The 16,475-nt window shown below is 53.2% G+C and overlaps 1 protein-coding gene across 4 annotated transcripts in view; it reads left to right on the top strand.

The window, feature by feature from the left end:
- Positions 1-10,053, top strand: part of MFN2 (mitofusin 2) — a 28,260-nt gene extending 18,207 nt beyond the window's left edge. For 3 of the 4 annotated variants that reach the window (XM_064589914.1, XM_045898683.3, XM_045898684.3), the window contains 8 exons: positions 1,620-1,746; positions 2,149-2,253; positions 2,507-2,609; positions 3,046-3,266; positions 3,893-4,048; positions 5,453-5,649; positions 6,493-6,627; positions 7,939-10,053. In XM_064589914.1, the coding sequence (XP_064445984.1) occupies positions 1,620-1,746; positions 2,149-2,253; positions 2,507-2,609; positions 3,046-3,266; positions 3,893-4,048; positions 5,453-5,649; positions 6,493-6,627; positions 7,939-8,008 (1,114 nt within the window). In that variant the 3' untranslated portion in view covers positions 8,009-10,053. Of the gene's footprint in view, positions 1-1,619; positions 1,747-2,148; positions 2,254-2,506; positions 2,610-3,045; positions 3,267-3,892; positions 4,049-5,452; positions 5,650-6,422; positions 6,628-7,938 lie in introns of all 4 variants that reach the window. The other variant, XM_064589915.1, reaches the window with a different exon arrangement.
- Positions 10,054-16,475: the final 6,422 nt, after the last annotated feature.

Here is a 16,475-nt window from a genome sequence, read left to right as displayed (position 1 = left end):
TACTTTTCTTCTTCTTCTTCTTTTTCTTCTTTTTTTGTTTTAGATTTATTTATTTTAGGTGGGGGGGGGGAGCAGAGGGAGAGAAAGAAAGAACCTCAAGCAGACTTCTGGCTGAGTGCTGGGCCCGACTCAGGGCTCAGTCTCAGGACCCGGAGACCATCACCTGAACTGAAATCTGGAGTCAGATGCTCAATCGACTGAGCCACCCGGGCACCCCAGGACACATTTTTTAATTTATTTTATTTTTAAATTTTCATTTTAATTTTTAAAAAATATTTTATTTATTTATTTATTTATTTGACAGCGAGCGAGAGCAGGAACACAAGCAGGGGGAGTGGGAGAGGGAGAAGCAGGCTTCCCGCTGAGCAGGGAGCCCGATATGGGGCTTGATCCCAGGATCCTGGGATCGTGACCTGAGCCGAAGGCAGATGCTTAACAACTGAGCCACCCAGGTGTCCCATATTTTTTAAAAATAACCTTTTTTTGTAGACATTTATAAGGAAAATACAGAGAATAATATAAAAACATCTTGATTCCTTCAGCATTTGCTTTACGTTATCTTAAAAGTTGAAATAAAAAAACCATTACGTGCTCTTTGATTCTTCAGCCCCTGCCCCGCTGTCATCCTGCCCATTCCCCAGAGGCAACCACAACCATGAATTTGGTGTGTAGCTGTCATCCTTTAAAAAGTACTTTCACATGGATCCTGAAGAATATGTAATGTTGCTTTAGATACGGGGACGTCATATCGGGACTGTCCATGTTAGTGCACCTCGTGTTTGTTTCTGCTCAGCACGGGTGTTACCCCCTACCCTGTGGATAACATAGAGTTGGAGTTTGGGACTATGAACTGCCATTGGGTATTCCCTTGGGAATATACAGCATTTTCCCATGGATTTTTTTAAGTTTTTGTTTATTTAAGTGATCTCTGTACCCAGCATGGGGCTCGAACGCACAACCCCTAGCTCAAGCGTTGGATGCTCCACTGACTGAGTCAGCCAGGCACCCCTCCTGGGGGTTGACCTTTAGATTGCATTATTTTCCTATTGCAAACCCTGTTGCAGTGGACATCAGTTTACGGTCCCCTTGTGTACATTTGTAAGAGTCCGTCTGGGATTAACTCCTGGAGGTACAACTGTTCCATCTTGGGGTGCGTGCATTTTCAGTTTTACCCTGTTTTTCTTTGTTGCTCTCGCAAACGGCTGAATGTGCTCCCAGTCCCACCAGCAGTGCGTTGCTGGGACTCGGCGCTCGCCGAGCTTTGCCAACACTTCAGACTTGCTGATTTCTGTCAGGCTTCTGCCTGCATAGAGTAGAACCTCTTTTTAATTTCATTGCCCCGATGACTAGTGAGACTGAGTTTTTAATTTTCCTCCGTGAATGGGCAGAACTTTTTCTAAGCCCCCTGAAAGCACCCTCCCTGCCCTGCCACCACCCCTTCTGAGGTGGAAGTCCCAAGAGTACGTGGCTGGCAGCTGGGAGGGGGGAGAGCGCGTCTCGGCATGTGCGTGATACCTCTGGGGCCACCACCGGGGCACACGCAGGCTTTCCGGTGTCCCCTCACTCCTCTGCTGGGTTGGGCGGGGACCCGCTCTTGAAACCAGTGCGCGCTCTCTCAGGGTTTACTGCCTGGAAATGCGGGAAGAGCGGCAAGAGCGGCTGAGGTTTATTGACAAGCAGCTGGAGCTCCTGGCGCAGGACTACAAGCTGCGGATTAAGCAGATCACAGAGGAGGTGGAGAGGCAGGTAAGGAGTGGGGAGGAAGCACCCCGGGGAGATCGGGACTCCAAGTCACATCCGGGGTGCCGGGAAGGTGAAAGAGCACACGTCCTTATCCTGGCGGTTTCTCAGCCTCCCGGAGGGAGATGTGGCCCTGACTCGAGCCCACAGTACGCCCCTCCCCCACCACCTGGGGCTCCCTGGGCCAGTCCCCATCCTCCGGGCCTCCCCTCCACATTTCGGGTGAGCATTTGCCCGCCCATCTGTCACATCCCTTCTCCCTCAAGCTTTCCCGCTGGAAGTGAGCTGAGGAGACTACCGGCTCATGGGGGAGCTGGTGCAATCTGTGAGAGTTGCTTAGCCTCTCCTGATGCTGCAGGATGGAAGCAGGCTCGCCCTCCGTACCTGACGGTGCGCCCCGTCCCACAGGTGTCCACCGCGATGGCGGAAGAGATTAGACGCCTCTCGGTGCTGGTGGACGACTACCAGATGGATTTCCACCCTTCCCCAGTGGTCCTCAAGGTCTACAAGAACGTGAGTTGTCAGTGGCAGGTGTTCTGCGCTCACCCCCATCCCTTTTGGCTACAGGGTGGAATGGCCCATGCGGGACAGTGGTTCAGCCCCTGCTGGTCTGTGTCTAGGCCCCTCAGCCAGGGGGGCAGGACCCAGACTTCACTCAGTGCTCCGCGGTCACCTGCGGGTGCGGGCTGACCGGCCTCAGGTTGGTCCCCAGAAGGAGCTCCCGACCATGGTGCTGCTTCTCTTAAGCTCTCCCTTCCGCTTGCAGGAACTGCACCGCCATATAGAGGAAGGACTGGGCCGGAATATGTCCGACCGCTGTTCCACGGCCATCACCGACTCCCTGCAGACCATGCAGCAGGACATGATAGGTCAGTGCTGCGGGGGTCTTTGCGCTGCCAGAGGTCCGTTTTGGAGGCCCGTCCACAGAAACAACGGCCTTTCCTTGTCTGTCACCTTTGATGATGAGTTAGCTCAAGACCCTCAGGTTCTTGGGGTGTGCTGTGCGTTCACTCCACACACAGACTCCGGAAGCCGTCCTGGGTGACCCCACGGGACTGTCCTCGGCTGGGGTTTGGTCTGTCCTGAGATTCACACTTGGCATAAACATCAGCAGGTGTGGCGCCTCGGTCCACAGACCCGTGGGGAGTGCTGGCCTGCCTCTCTGGGAGAGGGACGTGCAGCCCCACAGGCCCCACGGGCCCACTCCTGCCGAACCGTCAGCATGAGCCTCGGCGGTGGCCGGCACGGCCTCCATGTGCAGCACAGGGCCGAGCTGATGGGCCTTCTCATTTCTGCTCCTGACAGATGGTTTGAAACCCCTCCTTCCTGCATCTATGCGGAGTCAGATAGACATGCTGGTCCCTCGGCAGTGCTTCTCCCTCAGCTATGACCTGAACTGTGACAAGCTGTGTGCTGACTTTCAGGAGGACATCGAGTTCCATTTTTCCCTCGGCTGGACCATGCTGGTGAATAGGTTCCTGGGCCCCAAGAATAGCCGCCGGGCCTTGATGGGCTACAATGACCAGGCAAGCAGCATCCCTGACCCTCGGGCCTCTCCGGAGGCTCTTCTGCACCCTGCCTGCAGACACCCGGGCCGGGCTGACGGGGCTTTCCTGCGGTAACTGCCGTGGCACGTCTGCTGCCAGCCAGACGGCACGTCACGGTTCCAGGTTTTTGCCACAATTCAGTCGAATGTTACCCTACGCACTGATAATTGTCAAATTTAAAACGTGAGCTGAGTTTTTTTCCTTACATTGAAATAAGTGTCTATTAAATACAGAAGATTTAAGTGTGCCCATATGGCACCATTTCACAGTTCCGATTTCAAACCACTCCCGTCCTTTCTTCCACTTGAATTACTGTGTGTATTGTTCCTGGTGCACATCCCACACTTGGTGGGACGGCCAGTGCTCACATTTTGTGGGGTCCTCTAGTGCTCCCCTTGGGGCTGGCAGATTTGTTACGAAGCCTAAATTCTTCCTGGCTGCATGCAAAGCTCATTTGTTGTTTGTTTGTTTTTTTTTGTCTTTTGGAAATTGCAGAGCCACGCTGTGATCCTGTTCCCAGCCTCCGGGTCCGGAGGCTCACTGAGAGTTCTGTTGAATGAGAGACTTGCCACACTCTTCTTAGCCCTCTCGTTGTCTCTCTTCAGGTGCAGCGCCCCATCCCTCTGACGCCAGCCAACCCCAGCATGCCCCCGCTGCCGCAGGGCTCCCTCACCCAGGAAGAGCTCATGGTTTCCATGGTCACCGGCCTGGCCTCCCTGACGTCCAGGACCTCCATGGGCATTCTCGTTGTTGGAGGCGTGGTCAGTGACAAGCCCTGCCCGGGAAGGCTGGGGGCAGGTGGGCGGGTGGGTGGGGGCCAAGGGGCACAGTCCTGGCGGGGGTCCCTGCATTGGTCCAGTAGTGTGTCATGGTGGGCGTGCCGGTGGTTTCACGGCCACCAGTGACTGTTCACTGTGGTTGCATGGGGAGCTGTGCACAGCCTGAGCCTAAGCTTCATCGTGTATTCGTTGACTTCTTTAAGTCTCGCTCCACTAACGTGAGGTTTAGACAGCACCAGTCCTGTCTTACAGAGGAGGAACGTCTTGTTGGCTTGCCAAAGACATAGAGTTAGGATTGGAACTCTGATCTCACGGCCATGTTTGGCCCCAGTGGGGCCCATACTACATGGTGGGCAGAGAAGAGGCCTAAGAAATGGACAAAGCTGGGTTCTAGATAGGTGGGTGTGGCCACGTGCTTCTCCTTTGTAGGTGAGGAAGCTGAGAGCAAAACCTGCAGGGGTTTAAGACAAAGAGCCCAGACTGGGCCTTGAACCCTTGTCTGTCTATCTCCTGGTTTTCTTGCCCTTCCCCTTTCCACCCCAGGGCCTGAGATCACAGGCTGCCTTCTTGATAACTGGGGTGCCCCCCACGTCCTGACCCAAGATACGATGCAGCCAGAATAGGTAACACGTTGAGTTTTCCTGACAATGCAGCCTCACTTTCTCGGTCACGGTCTTTTGAGCTATACGGGGTTGCAAATGTGAAGGTAACAAAACTGCCAGGAGTTGTACTTGGCTTGGAGGGCTGCGGAGGGAACAAATCTGAGGCCCCTTGCCTTCCCTCTCTGTCGGTGGTGCGTGCTGTGCTGCTTTATTCATAGACAGTGACCTGACAGAGCGTCATTAGCTCAGATGCTGATACTTGATGGTCATGAGACCCTCTTAAATACCCCATTTTACCCAAACAACCCTGTGAGTTGGGTGGAGGCCATTATGCCTCTTTTGGGAAGAATGGGTGTAAAGAAACTTGCCCACGTTTCAGGCAGGCAGGCAGCACTGAAGCCTTGATTTCTAGCTCCATGTCCAGTGCTCTTTGACCATAACCACACTGCCTTGAACCAAAGTATTACAGACCAGACGAACAGGAGCCACCGACCAAGGAACGAAATGCAGAATTGTACTTGTCAGGGCCATTGGAATGGAATGTCACCGTAGAGCATGCCCACGTTCAGTTTTAGGAATTCTGAGTGTCTGGGTCTATGCTTCTCATCTTAACACCACCTTCCCTTTCTCCTCACCTCCTTTGCATGAGTTATGTCATGTGGCCAACACTCAGTTACCCTTGTTTCTGAACTGGGGCCCTGGGGCAAGTCTGGCAGTGACAGCCGAGAGGATGGGCAGTGGGATGGCAGAGAGTCTGCGTCGGCTCATCACTGTGTCTCTGCAGGTGTGGAAGGCGGTGGGCTGGCGGCTCATCGCCCTCTCCTTTGGGCTCTATGGCCTCCTGTATGTCTACGAGCGTCTGACATGGACCACCAAGGCCAAGGAGAGGGCCTTCAAGCGCCAGTTTGTAGAGTATGCCAGCGAGAAGCTACAGCTCGTCATCAGCTACACGGGCTCCAACTGCAGCCACCAAGTGCAGCAGTGAGTGTCCTCGTCCATGCCGAGGGGCCAGCCCCTGTGGCTTAGGACTTCCCTCTAGCTTCCCTTTTGGACCTGGCCTGGAAACCGCTGGGTCCCGAGCATCATCTGCCACTGGCCTTCAGCTGTGCTGTGCCGGCTTTGAAACCAGGGACGGGGAGAGGGGTCTTTCCAGGGACACCTTAGGTCCTGGGCTGGGACCACGTAGGCCTCTGTTCCCCTAAGGAGGGTGGATATGAGAAGACGAAGATGAGGGACATTACTTGCAGCATTTATTAAAGGTTGCCTTGGCTTGGTTTATAGGCAGAGCTTTGAGATGCTAAGCCACAAGCCTGTCCTCTGGCATAGCTTTGGGCAGCTGGGGCTGGATTGCTTGGCCTGGCTGGTGGACGGGAGTACTGGCCTGCCTGCCTTACGTTGCTGCGTGGCGGGCCCCTTGCTAGGCACTTCGCACCTCATTTTTCATTTTCTCTGTGACCCCTTTGAAGTAGACGTTGTTTGTATTGGCCTCTCCTTTATTCAAACGGGTAAACAGACTGGAGGAGTCGTCCCTTTTCCCCTGCCACTGGGTGATTAGCGGCAGGGCCGGGATCTGAATCCTGGCCCGTTGTGCCCAAGCCAGGGTGCTCCCAGCTGTCTCCTGTGGTGATGCTGCGTGGGTGGTGGCTGTGACGTCCACGGCCTCGGCGGGGGGCGGGCAGGATTGTGCCACGCTGGGCTGGCGCGCTGGCTGGAGCCACCAGCGGCTGACACATGGGCTGCGCTGCGCTCGGTAGGATTCAGCCAGCGACGGTGTTCTGCAGAGCAGCTGTGTGGTCCGGTCCACCCTGCCTCTCTCTCCCCCAGGGAGCTGTCTGGGACCTTTGCTCATCTGTGCCAGCAAGTCGATGTCACCCGGGAGAACCTGGAGCAGGAAATTGCCACCATGAACAAGAAAATTGAAGTTCTCGATTCACTTCAGAGCAAAGCAAAGCTGCTCAGGTGAGGTCGGCCTGGGTGCTCAGTGGTGGTGGGCTCTGGTGTGTGGCGCGGGCGCGTCTGTGTCTTGGGCGTGGACACGAACCTCCCTTGTGTGTGAGAGGTTAGATGGCTTGCTGCTGGAGGTTCGAGACGTAGGTCCCCGGCATCCAGACACTTGCAGTTGGGGCCGTGCTGGTGGTGGAGGAACCAAGGCGTTTGCTTCTCCTTAGCGGCCCGTGGCTGGCGCTTGAGCCCTCGGCATCCCTCCAGGCTCGTGTGACCCATTTCCTTTTTGTAAAAGGAAGTTAAGTAACTTGTCTGGGGTCCCATAGGAGATGGTCAGGCCAGGAGTAGAAGAATCCAGGTGTGCATAGTCCTAGCAGTCTGTGATACTCTGCACACTGATTATCTTTCATTGTCTACTGTGTGCTGGGGACTCTGGGCTAGACCTGCCACACGCTTTATTCCATTTCTCTCTGAGCCCAGGGAAGGGGGCAGGTCAGCATTTTTACCCGAAGGAGAGCGGGGTAGGCACCAGGTGGCTGGCAGGGCCCGCATTGGCACCCAGATCCATGTGCGGTCCCTGTTGAAAGTCAGAGCTTCCGTCCGTGCTTCGCTGGAGAGGATGATTCTAAGGAGCCGGAGACCTGGGTTCTGGCCCAGGCACTCATGTTTGGACAGGTCATGGAGCTTTCTTAGGTCTCGTTTTCATCTGTAAGACAGAGCAGGATTTCATGACAGAGCCACAGAGCTGAACCTAAAAGCGCTGTGCAAAGGTCCCTGGCCCGCTCAGCCTGAGATAACATCTGCACACAGGGACCCTGTGCTTCCTGCCCCCGCCGCTGACATCATTGCCAGCCCCCTTGGTGACAAGTGGACTTTCCCTCCCTGACAGTGCAGATGCGCCCTCCCCACCCACCAGCCTGGCTCAGGCCTCATGGGACATCTCATGCGGGGCGTGTGTGGTGGAGTGTGTGTCTGCTGCTCGTCACCAATGGGGACGGGGGGAACCCGTAAGGGCTGTGTATCCGGCAACCCAACCCCTCACCGACAGGAAAACCGAGTTCCGGACAGTTTGGGGACTTGCCTGTGGTCAGGGAAAGCCAGCATAGGGCTTGAGGGTCAGAAAAGCCCGACTTTTGGCTCCACCATGACAGTGTGACTGTAGGAAGTTACGTGACCTCTCTGGGCCTCTTTTCCTTATCTGTGGAGTGGGGGTGATCAGAGGAATAAACGAAGCTACATGTTAAGCGTCCTTAGAACAGCGCTTGGCCTGTCACGCTATTGCCCGTGATCAGCTCTGAGTGCTACAGAAGAACCATTTCTCTGCAGGAATAAAGCCGGTTGGTTGGACAGCGAGCTCAACATGTTCACTCACCAGTACCTGCAGCCCAGCAGATAGTGGGCCGCCGTGAGCCGGAGCCCGCGTGGGGAAGGGCGGCGCTGCCAGCCGTGTGGGCCTCCCACCAGGGCCACGCACAGCTCCTGCCCGTGGCCGCCACCGTGAGAGCGAAAGCACCCCCGTCTCATACCATTTTGAACCCCTAATCGCTAGTTTTTTTTTTCCCCCCTTTGCCTGCTGTTGCAGGAAGATCTGGCTCGTACCCCTAAAGGAGACTTTTTAAATGATGACTGTGGACGGCATGGTACCGAGGAGTCGAGTCTTTGCTTTGTCGGGTGCACTTGATTGAGACTCATTTGAGTGCTTGACAAAGTCTTGGGATTTGCCCGCACCGCCGAATGCCTGGTTGGAGCCTTTAAGGGTATCAGGCAGACCCCCTTCTCCGGCCAACACTAACACTGACCCGAGCACACCCGCCTGCCGCGCACTCCAGCACCCCTGCAGAGAAAGGCCGCCTTAGGGAGGGTTGAGTTTTCTTCCCAGGTTGCATTAGAACAAGTTCCAGAAAGGCCAAGTCCGTCCCAGAAGGGCTGTTGCCTGTGTGTGTGTCGGTTTGGCCCTTCAGCGTTTGTGCTTCGCTCCTTCGGCAGAGCATTTCAGACACGTCTTGGAGGGGTGGGGCTTGCCGTGGGTTGTAGGCTGAGGCAGGCCTCGTTGCCCTGGGGTTGGGAAAGATGTTGCAGAAGTGGCTGGAGTCAGAGTGGCTGTGGGAGGGGCCGTGTGGAGAGAGCAGGTAGCTGGTTCCACGATGAGGGAGGGCCTTGACCTCCCTCCTCTTCTTTGGGTCCCTCGTTCTGGTTTCAGTCCTTAGCCCATGTTGTCTGATCTTATTGTTGGTCAGAGATGGTTTGGTCCAGAGCGTTCAAGGATGTAGCCGAAGGAAAGATGGTGGAGGAAGAGGGGTGGAGCCCATCCAGGATGGCTGGAGAATGTGGAGTCCACGGAGAACAGGGCCTTCTGTTTGACCTTGCTCTGTGAGGGGCTCACAGGGTCTGAGAGCCCACGCTCTTAGCTTGATTGCATCCCTGTTAGGTTCCTCAAGGCTTGATTGCGTCCCTATTAGGTTCTTTAAGAAACGCTCCCGCCCCTGCCTTGGCCCAGGCTACCCTTGGCCACCGGTCCTCTGGACTAAGTCTCCTGTGCCAGGGAGGCTGCAGCTGGCTGAGAGACGGTGTGGGAGACCCAGCAGCCATCCTCCGGTCCTCCCATCCTCCCTGATCCCCAGAGCCTCTTACTGACCCTCACCTGGCCTCGTGTTGACTTTGAGAAATGTTTCCTGTTGAGTTTGGGATTGTTACTGGTTGAAGTGGGGGCAGGTTCCTGTCTCCCAAGGTGTTAACTGGGGCAAGCAGCCTTCACAGTTCAGGTCTGAAACCTTCCTAGAAACCAGCAGGTCCTGTCTCCCAGAAAGAGGTGGGGCTCAGGCAGAGAGGTGGGGCTTGTCCTCTTGAATCCCCCCCGCCCTCTGGCTTCCAGGAAATGAGTTGGTGGCCTCTGCTCACCGGTAGTTGGCCACGCAGGTGGCACCTTCTCCAGGTGCCCACTTATCTTTCAGACCCTTAGTGCACCTGCCGTGTGGAACCAAGTGGTGGACCTCGCCCACATCGCCCCACGGCAGGGGGATGTTCTGAGCTTTTTGCCAGGCCTAGATGGTGGTCACTTCCAGCGTGTCGGGAGAAATCATTGTCACATGATTCCAGTGAATTTTGTGCTTTTTGGGGAAAAAGAAATTATTTAATAACTAAACATGAATGTTTTTGAATGTAGCCCCTGGGCAATGAATGGAATTTTGAGTTTCTTAAATAGTAAGTAAAATTAAATTTTTCCCAGTGAGGGAAAGACTCTTGACAGAAGTGTGGCAAAAAGCACTTTAATTTAATGCTGCTAACTTTGTTCTCTGGTTTTATGTTCGTTTGCTGGAGTGTGAGACGTGCTTGACACAGTGAGTTTTTTCTCTGATGTACTTAAGGTGATCTAGTTGCCTGAATTACTCCTGTATCATTGCTGATAATATTGGCACTAAAATAAAACCTAGTTGGAAACACTTTGTGGGACCTCAGTTTACTGTTCTGATGCAAACCACGTCTGCAGGTTGTATTTTGAAATGACCTTAACTTTGTTGAGGGGAAGTTCCAACTGTAATCTGCCTATGGGTTCCTCTTGCTCTTGGAAGGACTCTGATACTCTGAGAACAAAAGGCGTAACTGATCTTCAAGAACCAGAAAATCTAGAGTGATGTCTTTACAGATTTCGCTGTAACTCCAAGCCATTCATTTTTCACTTAAAAAGTAATGACTCAGACTGACCCACCCTAGTTTGCCTTCTGAGAACTTGGCTGTGAGCTTTCTGTTTTTTGAAGGGCCCTCGGCAGTGACTTGTCCGCCTCCCTGGCCCCCCACACGTGTGCCCCAGGCTCTGGTGCCCCCACTCTCAGCACCGCGCTCGGTGGCAGCCTCATCCTTCCCGATGCCCAGGCCACAAACTTGGGGTGTCATCCTGGACTCCAGTGGCACTTTGCGGGTCTGAACTTCCTCCGACCACCCCTCACTCCCTGGTGCCCTCCGCTTGGGCCACACTGGTTCCTTGCTGTTTGAAACTGCTAAGTACATAACCTCCTTAAGTCTTGGCCCTGGCTGACCCTCTGCCTGTTCCCCCAGACGTCACAGCTAATTCTTTTACCTCCAAGCCTGCTGAGATGTTACCTCGTCTGGATCTTCCCAGACTACCCTATTTAAAATCCCTCTTTCCTTCCCTGTTCCTGGTACTTCCGAGGACCGTTACCCTGCAGCCTGTGGAATAGCCATGTTTTCCGAGTAACCGTCCTCTAGCACGTAATACGGTTTGGTGTGTCCACGTGCTAGAATACTAGCTCTGTAAGGCCTGAGATTTTTGTTTGTTTTGTTTATTGATAACGTGCCAAGCATCTAGTCCGGTGCCTGGCACAGAATCAGAACTCAGTATTGATACTTGCTGAATTAATGAATCCTGTCCTGATAACACAGTCCACATCTTATCAGCCCTCCAGGGTTGGGGGCCAGAACACAATTGCTACTGGAAACTTCCTAAGAGTAGTCATGGGACTAGGGGCTTTCAGATGTTCCAATCTCAGCACTGTAGGGCTGATGGGTCCTGGATTGGAGCCTGTCTTAATTTCCCAAAGCCCAGTGGCCTTCAAACTTACTTTTCTTCCTCCCTCCCTTCCTTCTTTCCTTCCTTCCTTCCTTTCTTCCTTCCTTCCTCCCTCCCTCCCTCCCTCTTTTTTACCCACAATTAGAAATAACATAATGAACCAGCATACATGTGTACATGTGTAGGTGCAACCAAAAATTTAAAGTTGGTCAGTGCCCTTTTCCTGTGATAACACAGGTATTCTCTCTTCCGCTGCTATTTGCAACCCACTAAGTCGTTCACCAGCTACTAGATGATGACCCGTATTTGGAAAAAGATGTTCTACACCCTGTTCCATACTCAACACCACCTAGTTCTCATCCTCAGTCAAGACCAGATGCCGGTGGTTGCTCAGCCTACCTCATCCACCCACTGAGAGTTCTGGGGAATCCAAGAGGTGGGATTTTTGGTTTTCCAGTAACAGTGCCCCTATTTAATCACAAAGTATGTGGCCAGAATGTACCCCTCTTCCAAGGCTGGGCCCTCTTCACAGACGTCAGCTAAATTCACTCTTGTCCTCCAGGACAGGGATTTCTGGCTCTGAGCCAGACTCCCAGGCTTGAGATTAGAACAACCAATTTTTAATGAGCGCTTAGCACGTGTCAGACATTGATATGTATGAACCCAAATCTTCTCAGAAATTCGGTGATCTATTTGCCTCTGTGCAAATGAGGGAGTTCATGAATTCATTGAAGTATTTGAGTGCCTACTATGTGCTAATGAGCATGGTGCTAAGCATTAGAGATATAGCAGTGAGTAAGGTGGATAAAAGTCTCTGTCCTTTTAGAGCTGGTATGCTAGTGGAGGGAGGCAGACTACAGGCAAAACCAGTTGAGTAAAAGACATATCAGCTGATAAGGACTATGGGGGAAAATGAGGCAGGGAAAGTTTGGGGAGGGTGTAACAACAGTGTGGTTGGGGTAGGCCTTCTGAAAAGACAACATTTGAAGGAAGACAAATGGGAATGAAACCCTGGGGATATCTGGGGCAGTGCGTTCTAGATGGAGGGACCAGCAGGTGCAAAGACCCTGAGGTAGGAGCATGCCCAATATCTTCAAGGAACCAAAGAAGACTAGTGTGACTGGAGTGAGGGAGGGGGAGAGGAGTAGGAGATAAGGTATGAAAAGGAACTGGAGGCAGATTGGGATCTCACAGGTAAGGACTTTGGCTTTACTCTGAGTGAGGCAGATGCAATTGGAGAGCTTTGACCAGAGGAGTCCCATAAGCTGACTTCCATCTTAACGGGGTCTCAGGCTGTTGTGTAGACAACAGAGTAAGGATGGAAGCAGGGGGACCTGGCAGAAGATGACCAGTGTTCCAAGGAGGAGAGGATGGTGCCTGGGGCCGGGCGGCTGTGATGGAGGTGGTGGAAAGCGCTCAGGTTCTGAAGTCCCTTTTAAAGATCCAAATGGGGGGGGCGCCTGGGTGGCTCAGTTGTTAAGCGTCTGCCTTCGGCTCAGGTCACGATCCCAGGGTCCTGGGATCGAGCCCCGCATCGGGCTCCCTGCTCAGCGGGAGGCCTGCTTCTCCCTCTCCCACTCCCCCTGCTTGTGTTCCCTCTCTCACTGTGTCTCTGTCAAATAAATAAATAAAATCTTAAAAAAAAAAAAAAAGATCCAAATGGGGGGTGCCTGGGTGACTCAGTTGAATATCTGATTCTTGGTTTCGGCTCAGGTCATGGGTCTCAGGGTTGTGGGATCAAGCCCCACGTTGGGTGGAGTCTGCTTGGGTTTCTCTCTCTCTCATAAATAGATAAATCTTAAAAAAAAAAAAAAAAAAGAAATGATGTGCTATGCTGTGCTGACAGATTGGATGAGTCATGGATGACTCAGGGTCCTGGGCACATGGTGGGAGGGGGAGAGCTTCAGTGGAGCAGGTTTGGGGGAAATCAGGAGTCCCTTTTGGACATGTTAAATGTAAGGCCCCTCTTCTGTAGTTGGATACAAGAACTTGGAGCTCCGTGGAGTCTGGCCTGGAGGTACACATTTGGGAGTCGGCACATGGATGGTGCCTTGGCCAGGGTTCCCCAGAAAGCAGAGCCTCAAGCAGAGGGCTCATGCACCCTCACTTATTTCTGCAGAACAACCCCAGAGAGAGGCAGGGAGGGAGGGAGGAAGAGAGAAGTGGGAAGGAAAGACAGCTAGCAGAAGGATGCATTATAGAGCTGGCTGCCGTTAGATGTGCCTGCAGAGTAACAGGCGGTGACCTTGAGAAGCCATGCGGGCAAATCTCGTATCTTGGTGGGGACAGAGGGGGGAAGAATTTACCCACTATTTCTTTCTTCCCACTGGTTGAAGATTTGCCCCTTGGGGCACTGACTCTGTATTTCTGGGTTGTATGTATGAATGCTGGGGCACCTAACTGGGGTCCATGGTGGGTGATGGAGGTGAGGGGCACAGGCGTGGGCTGGGGCTGTGGTGTGGGTTGGTTGTGGTCGCCACAAGTCACCCAGCCCAGGTGGGGCTGAAGCAACAGGCAAGGGAGGCCAGGAGGGTCTGAAGGGGCGCAGAGGGTTTATGTAGAAAAGTCTACCCCTCAAATCACTCAGAGCTACACTTGCCTTCCCTCCCGTCTTGCCCGGGAGGGGAGGTCTAAGTCTGACCCAACAGAGCCCTACGAGGCGGTAGCCCGCACAGTCTCTGCCTCGGGGGACTAGCTGCTGGTACAGCTGGTCCCTCGTCCAGCCCCATTCTAGATTGCCCTTGTCCTCGTCTATGCTGCAACTGCTCTGGTTCCTGGTGGGGTGATGCAGACTTCCTCCCAGGGGACCGGAGCCCTCGGCTGTCTGGTCCTGCTTGGGCCATGATTGCCACGACTGCCACTTGCTGCTACCAGTGGGTGTGGAGACACCAAGAGACAGACACTGAGGGGGTTCCCGACACTCCCCTGTCCCACCGAGTAGCCGCAGCCCTGGCTGCTCACGGGGACCAGAGTCTTGATCCCCAGCAGCACAGCGACTCTGCCCGCTGGTCCGCCAGCATGACGGGCCCAGCCACCGGGGGATGGCCACATCTTCAAGTTCGATGGGACCCTATCGTGTCCCTCAGCAGAAGCTTCCTGCCCCCGGGCACAGGAAACATGAACTCCAGAAGTGGGTCACTGGAGTGATGGAGGGAGGGGCCTCTACTTACACCCTCTGCTTCCTGTCCCCGAGTATTCTAGCCACAGGGTACACGGTGGCCTTTCTCAGCTGCTTGGAGAGCAGAACTGTGAAGTATGGTCCCTGAGCTTGGTCCTTCCAAGCTATGCCACTCGGGTGTTGGGGTTCCTGGAAAGATCACTGGATCCTTTGGTCAGATGCCCATTGTTCCACATTTTGCCAAAAAACAGGTCACTTGGTGTGAGGCGATATGTGTATACCATGTCACTACATCAGGGAATCTAAAGCCCTCAGATGGTGGTGGGGGTGAGCCCCTGCCCCCCCAGGGTGGTCAGGGGGAACCGTATGTGGATTAACATTAATCTCAATAAATACAAATGGCCCCCCTCCAGGGTGGACGGAGGACAGATGCAATCCACCTGCTACCGGTGGCTGGCTGGTCCCTTGGAGATAGCATATGGAGGGCTCAGCTTTGGTCCTGCTTCGGCAGACCAGGCGTTCAGGACCTCCCCGAGCCTTCGGGAGAGGAGCCCGGGCCACTTCACCCCTGTCGTCATGACTGCTCTGTCTGTCCTTGGGCCCTGTGTACCCACACTAGGGTGGCTGCAGAGGGAGGCTGGCTGACGTCTACCAGCATGTCACCCATTCCAGATGTTTGTTGACCGTCTCCCCTGCCCTGGACATTCTCCGATGGGTGGATTGAGACACATTTTTCATCTGTTGTGCCCCTCCTGGTGCTCACTGGCTCACCTTCTTAACCTCTCCCCAGTTCTCCGGGTCCCCCATCTTCCGAACTTTCCCCCCTAAGCTCCTGGCCACCAGCCAAATCACCTGCCACCACCCAGGGCTTTGCGTGTATCTGTCCCTCAGGCCGTTCATCCCTCTTTATGCGTGGGTGACCAAGTGTGCAGTGTCAGCTGTGTCCACTCGGGAGGATTGGCCTTCGTCTTTGTCCTCAGGGCCACTCCTGAGAGAGGGTGGGGGCACGGGAGTGACAGCTGTCCATTCCAGCTAGGGCAAACACACTGTGCCCAATGAGGCCAAGTTCTTATTTGTTTCTTTTACATGCTTCACATCATTTTTTAAAAAAATAGTTATTTATTTATTTGACACAGAGAGGGCGCGCGAGCAAGCACAAGCTGGGGGAACGGCGGGCAGAGGGAGAGGAAGAAGGAGGCTCCCCGAGGAGCAGGGAGCCCGATGTGGGGCTTGATCCCAGGACTTCGGGATCATGACCAAAGGCAGACGGTTAACTGATTCACACTTTTAAACAGCTTTATCGAGATTTTATTTATTTATTTAATTATTTATTTATTTTAAAGTGGGCTCTATGCCCAATATAGGACTTGAACTCATAACCCTGAGATCAAGAGTCACATGCTCTACCGACTGAGCCAGCCAGGCGTCCCTTATTGAGATATAATTTATGTACAATAAGCTGCATGTTTAAAGTGTGCATTAAGTTTAGACATATGTATGCACCATGAGACCATCACCACAACCAAGACAGTGGACATCGCCATCACCCCCAAGGTTCCCTCATGCCCCGTTATCATGCCTTCTTCCACCCCCTCTCCTAGCAACCACTGATCTATCACTACAGACCTGTTTACATTTTCTAAAGTTTTATACAGATGGAAGATACAGTACATACTCTTTCTTTTCCATGCAACATAAGATGTATCCATATTGTGCGTATCAATAGTTTATTCTTTTTTATTGCCGAGTAGTATCCATTGTATGGCTATACCACTATTTGTTTATCCATTTATCTGTTGACCTATGTTCGGCTACAACTGCTATGAATATTCATATGCAAATCTTTGTATGGACAATTTTTCCCCCTTGGATAAATGCCTAGGAGTAGAATGACTGGCTTGTATAGTGGGTATGAACTTGTTAAAAAACAACAACAACAACAACACAGCTTTATTGAGGTGTAATTTACACACCATAAAATTCACTCATTCTAAGTGTACAATTAAATCATTTTATGGGGCACCTGGGTGGCTCAGTCGTTAAGTGTCTGCCTTCGGCTCAGGTCATGATCTCAGGGTACTGGGATCGAGCCCCGCATCGGGCTCTCTGCTCCGCGGGAAGCCTGCTCCTCCCTCTCCCACTCCCCCTGCTTGTGTTCCCTCTCTCACTGTGTCTCTCTCTGTCAAATAAATAAATAAAATCCTAAAAAAAAAAATCATT

The sequence above is a fragment of the Mirounga angustirostris genome, unplaced genomic scaffold (assembly GCF_029215605.1).
Source record: "Mirounga angustirostris isolate CCGP_5_RB_7025 unplaced genomic scaffold, mMirAng1.0.hap1 SCAF_4, whole genome shotgun sequence".
In the NCBI taxonomy this organism is placed as follows: Eukaryota; Metazoa; Chordata; class Mammalia; order Carnivora; family Phocidae; genus Mirounga; species Mirounga angustirostris.
Note: the sequence above shows the minus strand (reverse complement) of the source record. Positions and strands in the feature narration are given on the sequence as shown.